At 42.9% G+C, this 12,597-nt stretch overlaps 1 protein-coding gene across 1 annotated transcript; it reads left to right on the forward strand.

Moving 5' to 3' along the window:
- The first annotated feature begins 1,990 nt into the window (after window positions 1-1,990).
- On the forward strand, window positions 1,991-10,680 carry lrrc40 (leucine rich repeat containing 40). Its single transcript, XM_084163521.1, has 15 exons — window positions 1,991-2,304; window positions 2,465-2,646; window positions 2,829-2,902; window positions 3,063-3,192; window positions 3,330-3,453; window positions 7,071-7,210; window positions 7,340-7,512; window positions 7,778-7,868; window positions 8,015-8,060; window positions 8,227-8,332; window positions 8,507-8,614; window positions 8,807-8,917; window positions 9,186-9,263; window positions 9,355-9,540; window positions 9,842-10,680. The coding sequence occupies exons 1-15, from the start codon at window positions 2,154-2,156 to the stop codon at window positions 9,945-9,947; spliced, it is 1,806 nt and encodes a 601-aa protein (XP_084019647.1). The 5' UTR covers window positions 1,991-2,153; the 3' UTR covers window positions 9,948-10,680.
- The last annotated feature ends 1,917 nt before the right edge of the window (window positions 10,681-12,597 follow it).

The following is a 12,597-nucleotide window of genomic DNA, read 5'->3' on the forward strand; positions in this document are numbered from 1 at the left end:
TTTGTTCAAAAGGTTCTTCACTTCCACAATTGAATTGCTCCCCCTTTCCATCTCCTGAATGTGTGAATGAAACACACACATGAGTGAGTGCATGTGCCAGAGGTAAATTTCACTGAACTCATCTTCAAAAAACGTATTGATCAAGGAGGGTGTTTTTTCCTGTGACAAAAATAATGCTTTCAAGGCTGGAAACATCTGTAGCAGCCTCTCAATACCTGGGAATAATGACAGCCAACGCGTCTTGCTGTGAGAAAGGAGACTTCTGTATTCAACATCAACAAATTCACAGTACTTCTTCAGATTCTCTGTGCGCACAGTGTAGATGTGAAAGTATTGACATATTTCGAAGATTATGTTCTCAATATCGACATCTAGTGTGTCTGCCCCGTAATGAACACAATTGTTCAAGACGTGTGCTGGGCAGCCCACACCTATTAAAGACTTGTTCTGCAATTACTTCTTTAAGTTTGCGAAAACATTATTTCCTTCTTCATCACGCCAGATTCTCCCGAACATTGTATTGCAGTTGTCACCTGTAAAAGCGATACATTTTGAAAAAATCCCATTCTTTTCCAGTGTTTCTTTTATGTATTGCGCGATCGTATCAGCTGTCTCATTTGGAGTGCTTTTAACTTCGACTAATTTAGTTTGCACGCCACCATTCTTCCAATCAAAATACTGAATAAGCAGGGAGAATATTTTCACAGCACCGTGATTGCTCCCATCAGTAGAAACACCACAGTTTTCAGAGCTATGTCGACAGGACAGAATGTGGTGCTATCACAGCGTTAACAATTGCTTCGGTCTTAGTACGAGCGCTTGAAAATTTTCGCGCAGTCTCGGAATCAGCGAAAGCGTTTTTAACAAGGCAGCAGACGTGCAGTCCATTGAACTGTAGCTATTGTTATGCTTCGTGGTGTGGAATGCAAAAACTCCCTCCGCAACAGTAACAGCATCTTCTGTTTTACCTGCTCTCACAAAATAGTCAGTTAATTTACCTAACGAACTCTCTCCTTTAGCTGCAATTTTGTGTTTTGCGGAGCTTATGTGGGCTTCTAGTAGGTCGCTAGCACCTTTATTTGACACTGACACGTCGTGCCAGCTTTGCAGGTCATGCATTCTGCTTCACACGGATCCCGATCAAGACGAAAACACGGGAATTTTCTCTGTAAATCGTCTGTCAATTTACATTTGCGTTTGGCCATTTTTACGCTGTTCTGGAGCCATGTGCCACTGTTGACAAGCAAGCTGCTGCTCTGTTTCTTGGCTGTTGCCATGGTGAGGGTAATGATTGAGATGCAGTTTGACCAATGTTTGCGTAGGCCTACATGACCGACCAATGGTGGCGTGTGAGAAGGCGGGACCTAAAGAGAAAGGTCAAAGCAATGCAAAACCCCAAAAACGCACACAATGAATGGCGACTGTAGAAAGCAAAAGCCGAATCCCGGCCGGACACATTTTTTTAGGTCCAAAAAGAGGACATGTCCGGGAAAAAGAGGACGTATGGTCACCCTACCCGGTACACCGGGGTTAACACCCTTACTCTTACGATAAGTGCCAAGGGAACTTTAGTGATCAAGTCATTGAGGACTTGATGATTAGTCGACAAGTTGAATCAGGTGTGCTTGCCCGGGCTACAGTAAAAATGTGTACTGCTAAGGTTTATGGAAGACTGGAGTTGGGAAACCCTGCCTCAGTGGAGATAACTCATCCAACAGCCACAGTGTTTCTAATGCTGTACTGTCTTTGACTCAGCTGCTGCAACAACAGGAACCTCTTCCGGGTCAAGGTTTTCACGAACTACCAAAATAAGAGTCCATATTGAAAACATGATGCAAAATTGGATGAAATAGTAAAAAGTTAATTATATCTTTCATTACTAATTCCTATTTCAGCTAAAGGTACATCAATGAACAATTCAATATACATCGCTTTTTACTCCGTTTAATCTTTTGAATAATTAATTTTATAATTAAATGATTCACATTTTGAACCGGAAATGATCGTATAACCCAGAAAGGTTTACGAAATGCTTGGCTCCTAAATATAGTTTTCAATCTGCAATTTACAAATACATAGCTAGCTAGCTAACATCATTGGCTTGGCTAACAAGCTGGTTAGACAAAGTTAGTGGTACTAACAACATATGAACAATGTCACGCTTTAAAAGAGGAGCCAAAGTAGATTCTAGAGCAGGATTTAGAACAGAAAAAGAGGAACCGGCTGCTGCTGTCCCTTACGGATTGTTGAAAACCGCCAGAAAAAGCGGGCAACTCAATTTGTCTGGACGAGGGCTGACTGAAGGTAACTGTCTGGGAAGAAAGATTGCCGAGTTTTCATGATGATACATCATGAGAAGGGTATGGTATTGATTGGTTGGTTGATTGATTGATGACCACTTGAATGAATGAATGAATGCACGTATGCTAATGCTAACGATTTTACCACTATTCTGCACTTGTAGTCCCACAAAGTGTGTGGAGGCTGAACTTAGACACACCTGAGGAGGCCAAACAGAACCTGTCCTTTGGGGCAGATGATCGCTGGTGGGACCAGACAGATCTGACCAAGCTGCTTCTCTCTTCAAACAAGCTAAAAGCTCTGTCAGAGGATGTCAAGCTGTTGCCAGGCCTTACTGTTTTGGATGTGGGTATTCTTTTTTTCTGACGTGTTTTGTGTTGCCTGATTTAAAAAGTGATAGACTAGACCCTTTGAAAGCTTGAATGGAAGGTCTATGCTCCCAAGATTTATGGGAGAAACATACTTTGATAAGTTTGATGTTTACGATGACCCTCTGACATTCTATCCTGTCTTTCCACTTTCCCAAGGTCCATGATAATCAGCTTACCTCTTTACCCACATCTATTGGAGAGTTGGAACATCTTCAGAAACTCAGTCTGAGGTATGGGAGGATTTTGCACATCCTTTAATGTCAATTAAAGTTACTCAACAAATGAGAAATGCACACAAGGAAAAGTTCCATTATAAAGAAAGAGTAGGTATTTTTCCTCTATAGGCCTACATTTTGCTGAAATGATGTTCATTATCGTTCTCTGTTGCAGTCACAATAAACTGAAAGAGTTACCGGAGGAGGTATGGAGTTTGAAGAACCTCACCTGTCTCCAGCTTCAGCAGAATCTACTGGAGCAGCTGCCAGAGGGAGTGGGACAACTCACTAACCTGGATGACATCGTAAGTTCAGAACTGGGCATGAAAAACTATTGAAAAGAACACAACACAAATGAGATGTGTCAATGTAACAAAGTGATTATCTTAGATTAACTCTTTGGATGATCGTCGCTAACTTGTTTTTGTATTGTTGGTGGAAGGATCTTTCCAACAACCAGCTTACTGCCGTCCCTGACAGTCTTGGAAACTTGAACCATCTGGTGAAGCTGAACCTCTCCCACAACAAGCTGAAGAGCCTCCCCTCAGGAATCAGTGTCATGAAAAGTAAGAGGACAATGGCAGCAAATGTTTTGCTTTGTGTGTTGTTCAGTCTTTGTATTTTACATTTACATCATTTAGCAGACGCTCTTATCCAGAGCGACTTACAAATTGGTGCATTCAACTTATGATAGCCAGTGGGACAACCACTTTTTTTCTTCTTTTTTTTTGTGGGGGAGGGGGGGGTAGAAGGATTTATTTATACTATTCCAGGTATTCCTTAAAGAGGTAGGGTTTCAAGTGTCTCCAGAAGGTGGTCAGTGACTCCGCTGTCCTGGAGTCGTGGGGGAGCTTGTTCCACCATTGGGATGCCAGAGCAGCGAATAGCTTTGACTGGGCTGAGCGGGAACTGTGCTTCCGTAGAGGTAGGGGAGCTAGCAGGCCAGAGGTGGATGAATGTAGTGCCCTCGTTTGGGTGTAGGGTCTGATCAGAGCCTGAAGGTAAGGAGGTGCCGTTCCCCTCACAGCTCCGTAGGCAAGCACCATGGTCTTGTAGTAGATGCGAGCCTCAACTGGAAGCCAGTGGAGTGTGCGGAGGAGCGGGGTGACATGAGAGAACTTGGGAAGGTCGAACACCAGACGGGCTGCGGCGTTCTGGATAAGTTGTAGGGGTTTAATGGCACAGGCAAGGAGCCCAGCCAACAGCGAGTTGCAGTAATCCAGACGGGAGATGACAAGTGCCTGGATTAGGACCTGTGCCGCTTTCTGTGTAAGGTAGGGTCGTACTCTGCGAATGTTGTAGAGCATGAACCTGCAGGATCGGGTCAACGCTTTGATGTTAGCGGAGAACGACAGGGTGTTGTCCAGGGTCACGCCAAGGTTCTTTGCACTCTGGGAGGAGGACACGATGGAGTTGTCAACCGTGATGGCGAGATCATGGAGCGGGCAGTCCTTCTCCGGGAGGAAGAGCAGCTCCGTCTTGCCAAGGTTCAGCTTGAGGTGGTGATCCGACATCCACACTGATATTTCTGCCAGACATGCAGAGATGCGATTTGCCACCTGGTTATCAGAAGGGGGAAAGGAGAAAATGTATTGTGTGTCGTCTGCGTAGCAATGATAGGAGAGACCATGTGAGGATATGACAGAGTCAAGTGACTTGGTGTATAGAGAGAATAGGAGAGGGCCTAGAACTGAGCCCTGGGGGACATCAGTGGTGAGAGCACGTGGTGCGGAGACAGATTCTCGCCACGCCACCTGGTAGGAGCGACCTGTCAGGTAGGACGCAATCCAAGAGTGAGCAGCGCCGGAGATGCCCAACTCGGAGAGGGTGGAGAGGAGGATCTGATGGTTCACAATATCAAAGGCAGCGGATAGGTCTAGAAGGATAAGAGCAGAGGAGAGAGTTAGCTTTAGCAGTGCGGAGAGCCTCCGTGACACAGAGAAGAGCAGTCTCAGTTTAATGACCAGTCTTGAAACCTGACTGGTTTGGATCAAGTAGGTCATTCTGAGAGAGATAGCAGGAGAGTTGGCTAGAGACGGCACGCTCAAGAGTTTTGGAGAGAAAAGAAAGACGGGATACTGGTCTGTAGTTGTTGACATCGGAGGGATCGAGTGTAGGTTTTTTGAGGAGGGGTGCAACTCTCGCTCTCTTGAAGACTGAAGGGACATGGCCAGCGGTCAAGGATGAGTTGATGAGCGGGGTGAGGTAAGGGAGAAGGTCTCCGGAAATGGTCTGGAGAAGAGAGAAGGGGATAGGGTCAAGCGGGCAGGTTGTTGGGCGGCCGGCTGTCACAAGTCGCAAGATTTCATCTGGAGAGAGAGGGGAGAAAGAAGTCAAAGCATAGGGTAGGGCAGTGTGAGCAGGACCAGCGGTGTCATTTGACTTGATAAATGAGGATCGGATGTCGTCAACCTTCTTTTCAAAATGGTTGACGAAGTCATCCACAGAGAGGGAGGAGGGAGGGGGAGGAGGAGGAGGATTCAGCAGGGAGGAGAAGGTGGCAAAGAGCTTCCTAGGGTTAGAGGCAGAGGCTTGAAATTTAGAGTGATAGAAAGTGGCTTTAGCAGCGTAAACAGAGGAAGAGAATGTAGAGAGGAGGGAGTGAAAAGATGACAGGTCCGCAGGGAGTCTAGTTTTCCTCCATTTCCGCTCGGCTGCCCGGAGCCCTCTTCTGTGAGCTCGCAATGAGTCGTCAAGCCATGGAGCAGGAGGGGAGGACCGAGCCGGCCGGGAGGATAGGGGACATAGAGAGTCAAAAGATGCAGAAAGGGAGGAGAGGAGGGTTGAGGAGGCATAATCAGGAGATCGGAGGGAGAAGGATTTAGCAGAGGGAAGAGATGATAGGATGGAAGAGGAGAGCGTAGTGGGAGAGAGAGAGCGAAGGTTGCGACGGCACATTACCATCTGAGTAGGGGCAGAGTGAGTAGTGTTGGAGGAGAGCGAGAGAGAAAAGGATACAAAGTAGTGGTCGGAGACTTGGAGGGGAGTTGCAGTGATATTAGTAGAAGAACAGCATCTAGTAAAGATGAGGTCAAGCGTATTGCCTGCCTTGTGAGTAGGGGGGGACAGTGAGAGGGTGAGGTCAAAAGAGGAAAGGAGTGGAAAGAAGTAGGCAGAGAGAAATGAGTCAAAGACAGAAGTAGGGAGGTTAAAGTCACCCAGAACTGTGAGGGGTGAGCCATCCTCAGGAAAGGAACTTGTCAAGCTCATTGAGGAACTCTTCAAGGGAACCTGGAGGGCGATAAATGACAAGGATGTTAAGCTTGAATGGGCTAGTGACTGTGACGGCATGGAATTCAAATGAGGAGATAGACAGATGGGTCAGGGGATAAAGAGAGAATGTCCACTTGGGAGAGATGAGGATTCCTGTGCCACCGCCGCGCTGACCAGATGCTCTCGGGGTATGCGAGAACACATGGTTAGACGAGAAAAGAGCAGTAGAAGTAGCAGTGTTTTCTGTGGTAATCCATGTTTTCGTCAGCGCCAAGAAGTCGAGGGACTGGAGGGTAGCATAGGCTGAGATAAACTGCCTTGTTGGCCTTAGAACGGCAGTTCCAGAGGCTGCCGGAGACCTGGAACTCCACGTGGGTCGTGCGCGCAGGGACCACCAGATTAGAGTGGCAACAGCCACGTGGTGTGAAGCGTTTGTATGGCCTGTGCAGAGAGGAGAGAACAGGGATAGACAGACACATAGTTGACAGGCTACAGAAAAAGGCTACAATAATGCAAAGGAGATCGGAATGAAATGAACTAAACATCTGGGAAAGCGAGAGAGCGGGGCCTCCCTCACTTGGGTTTCACTGAAACACTCAAATATAACTCTCCCAACTTCCACTTTAGAAATTATAATTGTTGTAAACTACAGCGGTTCAATGTTTTCTAGGAATAGACTCTAACTTAGTTTATTCAGCTAGCTAACTTACAGTATTCTTCCGTGAAAACCGTCCAGGGCACCGAATCCTATGACGCCATAGCCAACTAGCATGCCAGCCTCCAATAACACGGTTTAGCACCAATACTCGGTTACAACAAACCACCAGTGTGTTAACACGCCAAGCAGATCATTCGTGTCCGTGTCTAACGTTGTCTGTACTGCCTACCTGTTAGAAATGGATGCATCCACTTTAATATTCTTGACATGAACATGGCTGAAGCATAACATCCTGTATGAACGTCTCCACAGATTTGAGACTGCTGGACTGCACACACAATCAGCTTGAGAGCATACCTCCTGTCTTGTCTCAAATGGCGTCTCTAGAGCAGCTCTATCTGAGACACAACAAACTGCGCTTTCTTCCTGAACTGCCCTCCTCAAGGCTCAAGGTAAGGATACTGATTGTCAGGTGTCCTTTGAGAAGGAACTTTTGAGTCTCAATGAGATCGCCTGTATGAATTAATTGTAAATAAGTGCCCTATGCAAACTCTGACATCTTTCTATCACCTGTCTGATAGGAGCTGCATGTTGGGAATAACCAGATTGAGGTGCTGGAGGCAGAGCACCTGAAACACCTGAGCGCTCTGAGTGTATTGGAGCTGAGGGACAACAAGGTGAAGAGTCTCCCTGAGGAAATCAAACTACTCCAAGGCCTGGAGCGCTTAGACCTAGTCAACAATGACATCAGCAGGTAGGTTTGCCTGATCTGATCTCTCCTCAGCGCATACTGTACTTGGTCCACGTCACAGGTCTAGTGCTGTTATTCTTAACTATTTTATTTATTATTTAGTTGATTTAGCCTCTTTCACCTGTGCACATAACACATTTATACACAGCACAAATGAAATACCAACAACACTAACAAGTCAAAACACCCCAAAATGTCTTGTAGTGTTTAGCTGCCTGGATATCTTATGGCTGTGTTACTGCATGTCTCCCTTGTATGTGTGAGCCAGTCTGCCAGCTGCCCTTGCCTTCTTGCCCAAGCTGAAGATCCTGACCCTAGAGGGCAACCCTCTGAGAGGCATCCGCAGAGACCTCCTGACTGTGAGTTAGTTAGAACGACATCTCATTACCTTCTGGAAGCTACTACAGTTTCACCACTACAATATAACCTCAATTAACCTCAATGTAGAGTTGCAATGTAGCCAATTGCAGTCTGTGATAGGGTATGACTTTTGTGTCCTTCACAGAAAGGAACCAATGAATTGCTGAAATACTTGAGGGGTCGAATAAAAGGTACGATTATGTTTTAGTCTTTTTCTGTCTATGCAGAAGGTTCTCGTATTCAGTGAATAGACTGTTTCTATTTACTTTGCAAGGTTTTGTGGAAAGGCCACTGTTGTATTACCAGATTGTCTCATATCATTGGACTGACATTTTTGTTTTCCATTTTGATCTGAAGAGGATCCAGATGGCAAAGGAGATGAGCCTGACACTGCCATGACTCTGCCCAGTCAGGCAAAGATCAACGTGCACACCATTAAAACACTGAAGTCATTGGACTACAGGTGTGTCAACTATTATTTTGTGCCGTGTTTGAAGCTCAGTTTAAGACATTCTGGGAAAGTTACAAACTCCTCAAACGTTCTACCACAAATATATTGCATTGCCACAGCATAAGGATAGTTGTGATGTAATGAAGTGCTGTCAGTAAACTGTTGTGTGTGTGACCCTGGTCCCAGTGAGAAGCAGGTGGCATGTGTTCCTGATGATGTGTTTGATGCTGTGGGAAGTGAGGCCGTCGCCAGTGTCAACTTCAGCAAGAACCAGCTGGCTGCAGTGCCTCCCAGGTACCCTGCTTATAATCAGTGACTTCACACCACAGTCTGGGCCTACGGGGGAAAAACCCTCAGTGTGAGAAGAATCACACCACTCATAAAAGTGTTGAAAGAGAATGTTGTTGAAAGAGAATGTTAGCTACAGTAGGACTGTTGTGGTGATGATGTTGGATGAGTTTGCGTGAGTCTCTGCTTGATCCTCAGGGTTGTGGAGTTGAAGGACTCCGTCTCTGACATCAACCTGGGCTTCAACAAGCTGACCAGCCTCCCCTTGGAGTTCTGCATGCTGCAGCAACTGGCACACATAGACCTCAGGTACATGAGCACTGCCAATCAGCCTCCACAGCACATCTATCACCTCTACAGCTCAAATATCAAAAGGCCTCATCTTTCCAAAGAAAAGTAGTGTTTGTGTAGCGGAGGTCAGTAAATCGAGAGGCTAAACCTTTTTTAGACTACGAGGTGTGGATTTCTGGTAGGAGCTTTGTTTTGAACCTGTCTTAAATTGGTACGTTTGCTTAAGATGGTACGTCGGTGCATGTGAGACATTTGTAATATGCTGTTTTTGGGGCTTTTCCCTCAGAAACAATCTTTTGACATCGCTGCCAATGGAAATTGAGGCCTTAATGAAACTGCGGAGCATCACACTGTCCTTCAACAGGTAAGCACTCAGATCATAAAGGGATGTATTCATCGTGCTGTACATCGATGATTGGTAAGAACGGATTCAAATTCATGTCATATTTTGACAGGTTTAAATTGTTCCCGGATGTGCTGTACCGGGTTCCTAGCCTGGAGACCATTCTGATCAGTAATAACCAGGTGGGAACCATTGACCCACTGCAGCTCAAAGCTCTGGACAAGCTGTCCACTCTGGACCTGCAGAACAATGACATCATGCAGGTGCCACCTGAACTGGGCAACTGCACCAGCCTGAGGTAGGGACCGGGATGTGACGCTGGGTTTAGTGGACAATATATGATGTGACGAAGATATAACTGGACAGGATTTCAAAAAGTGTGGGAGTATCTGGTTTTATTTAGATAGGGGAGGAAGCTACAGGAATTGTGCTATTTGGGTCAGGTATGGTGTTGAATAGCAATCAGAAAAGGTAGTGATCCATATAGTTGTGATTTTGCTCTGAGCTGTTGCTGTCTAGAGGGAAGTATGTACTTGTATATCAATATTTTAAGCTGGCTTGAAGCTGGTCTCTTACTAATTCTCTCGTCTTTCCCTTAGGGCCCTCATGCTGGATGGAAATCCTTTCCGCAACCCCAGAGCAGCCATTGTATCGAGAGGAACTGATGCTGTCCTGGAGTACCTACGAAGCAGGATCCCTACATAGTCAACTGCATTAAAGCCTACATCACACCAAATGAGATAGTTGAGAAAATACAATTTTATGTTTAATCAGTGTTAGATGTTTGCCTTGAAACTAACTGCCATTATTCTGTAAAAAGTTTCATGACATTCGAGCCTGATGATTTGAAGTGTATCTTCTCTTGTTGTTTCATATAAAGTATGAATGATTACTACTGGGAGACTGCTGTAACAATGTTTACAGGATCTTCTACCAATGGCAATATTTTAATTCCATTCCAAACTGACAAGCCTGTCTTAGTGTGGGTTATTTTTCTCAATATGTGGAAAAACAACAGCAATTCAAGTTTTGCATTCAATGTTTCATAACATAATGCATGGGTTTAATTTTGATTGTATGGCCATTGCAAGATAATCTGATACACTTCTACTGATTGGCCTTGACCTGTTTCATTCCTCGCTCCAAATGAGACTTTTAAAATGTTCTATAATTCTCAAAAATTAATTTCTAATGACATTGAGATATTTGTTTTTGTTACAGTACCTAATAGCCTTAAAAAAAAAAATCATCGGTGTTCTTCAGGCACTTTTTATGTGAGTCACTACTTCTCTGTCTGCATGCACTCTGTCATTTTATTCATGAAAACTGATTAAGACAATTGAACCACGTCTGTGTCAATGACTCGAATGACTATATGGATTCAAGTCCAACCACATTAAATATGCACAAGGCAGATGTGTTTGGTGCTTTGATCCCTTGTTATTGTCTGTATGTTTATTTTTAAGTGGTAAAACACCACCTAGTGGGAGAAAAGTGAAGTGTGATGGAGGGCAGTAAGATACCAGACTTAGAATAAAAACATGAAATATGACATTTTAGTCATTTAGCAAACGCTCTTATCCAGAGTGACAAATGAACTTCATCATTTAGGGGAAGAAAATAGTGATTTTGATGAGATTGTATAAAGACCAGAGGACCATGAGAATAACAATAGTAACATTTTTATTATTTGTACAATAGACTTTTATACATTATTCAAAACACTTCTTAAATACTGAAAAATTGTACTTCCAAAGCCGAAAATGGCTCTGATATTTGCTGCACAGCATTTTTCGTTCAATTTTATAATCTTTTTAAATAAAAATGTATCTTAAATATGTACAGATAGCATCTGCAAAATGCAATCTAAACACACAATATATACTTTACCAATTACATTTATTTGTCTTAATACAGAAATAAAACTGGAAGGATTAAACTTGCATGTGCAAATAAATAGTATAATTATCACTAAATTTGTCCAACTAAACAGAATAGTTCTCTTTTAATAGTTAAAATTACTTTTTGCACAAAAAATGAAGCAGCATTCAAGTCCAGTAAGTCTTCATACTGCAGAAGCTTGGAGTACATTCACAATCTATGAATAAATTATCTCAATGTGTTTTCATTCACAATTATTTACATCAATACTGCAATTAGACTGAATATTACCATATATTCGCTTTTTTATATTTAGTTGTATTTTAAACACATACAAAAATGACTATTTTTATATTCATATACATATATATAATATTTGTATAACACAAATTCACAATTACTGTAGAAATACATTTTATACATTTGATAGTACAGCTTTTCTTCTCCAAGTCGTAAGATCTTCATCCATACTCTTTCAGTGTCCTTATAAAATCTTGCAATTTGAGCAAAGCTATATATTTGAGCAAAGGTATATCAATATATTCAGAATAATTATCTGACAACATTTAGTAAAAATAATTATATTATCAAACTTTCTGTCACAATATCTTGAATATTTAACTCATAATTGACTGGATATCGAAGTACCACGTACCAGCTTAGCTTGCCACAAATTCAACCAGGGTCCCTCCATAGGGTTATAGGTGCTTAGTTTTTCTCAAGAATGTCACATTTGATGCTACATTTGACAAAAATGGTTGTGAAAAATGGTCAGGGCTCATAAGGAATATGTTTTGATTGGAATAAAATGGCACCAATTTTCACAATATAATAATCTCACCGGTTTGCAAAAAGAGAGAAATCTCTTTATGAGAGAGACCCTAAAATCTATTTCAAAACACAGAGAATGTATCCCAAAAACCATGCTGTAACATCAGAGTTTAAAATGAACATCCATCCAGAAATGTAACAGGGTGAAATGCCTATTCTGGGCAGTGGGATTGTTGGAGAAAAAAAACATAGATTTTGCATGAATACTTTTCCAATTATGCATTGTCTTAATAAACTGAGATTGAAATTAAGTTCTAAAAAGTAATTGGTGTTCTACAGAGTGGTGCTGAAAAGCTAAGCAATATTACTCACACCACTTCAAATCAGTGCAGACAAAACAACTCAAAATGTTTTTTTTTATAGAAATACAGACAAACAAATGAGAAATGATGTTACAACTGTGGGTAAATTCTTTAGGAGATTAATGTGGGGGTATGTATACATTGCATACTCCTTGGCACAATTACAGGACATACGGGAAACCACATAATGTAGCCAGCAGATGGCCCTCTAGGGTAGTCTTGTCATGTTTAAAAAATGACTTTCAGAGGTGGGATAGAATATTGCTTCTACTTTTTCAATTTTTCAATTCATGTGTGCAAACATATACATTATTGAGCATTGAGCAACTTCAAAAAATCTA

The sequence above is a fragment of the Coregonus lavaretus genome (assembly GCF_964263955.1).
Source record: "Coregonus lavaretus genome assembly, chromosome: 6".
Lineage (NCBI taxonomy): Eukaryota > Metazoa > Chordata > Actinopteri > Salmoniformes > Salmonidae > Coregonus > Coregonus lavaretus.

What these genes read in the sequence shown, in the direction of transcription:
- lrrc40 (XM_084163521.1), top strand. Translation starts at nt 2,154, where the DNA reads ATGTCACGCTTTAAAAGAGGAGCCAAAGTAGATTCTAGAGCAGGATTT. An exon ending in TGGACGAGGGCTGACTGAAG is followed by an intron (nt 2,305 to 2,464) that starts GTAACTGTCTGG and finishes CTGCACTTGTAG; the next exon opens with TCCCACAAAGTGTGTGGAGG. An exon ending in CTTCAGAAACTCAGTCTGAG is followed by an intron (nt 2,903 to 3,062) that starts GTATGGGAGGAT and finishes TCTCTGTTGCAG; the next exon opens with TCACAATAAACTGAAAGAGT.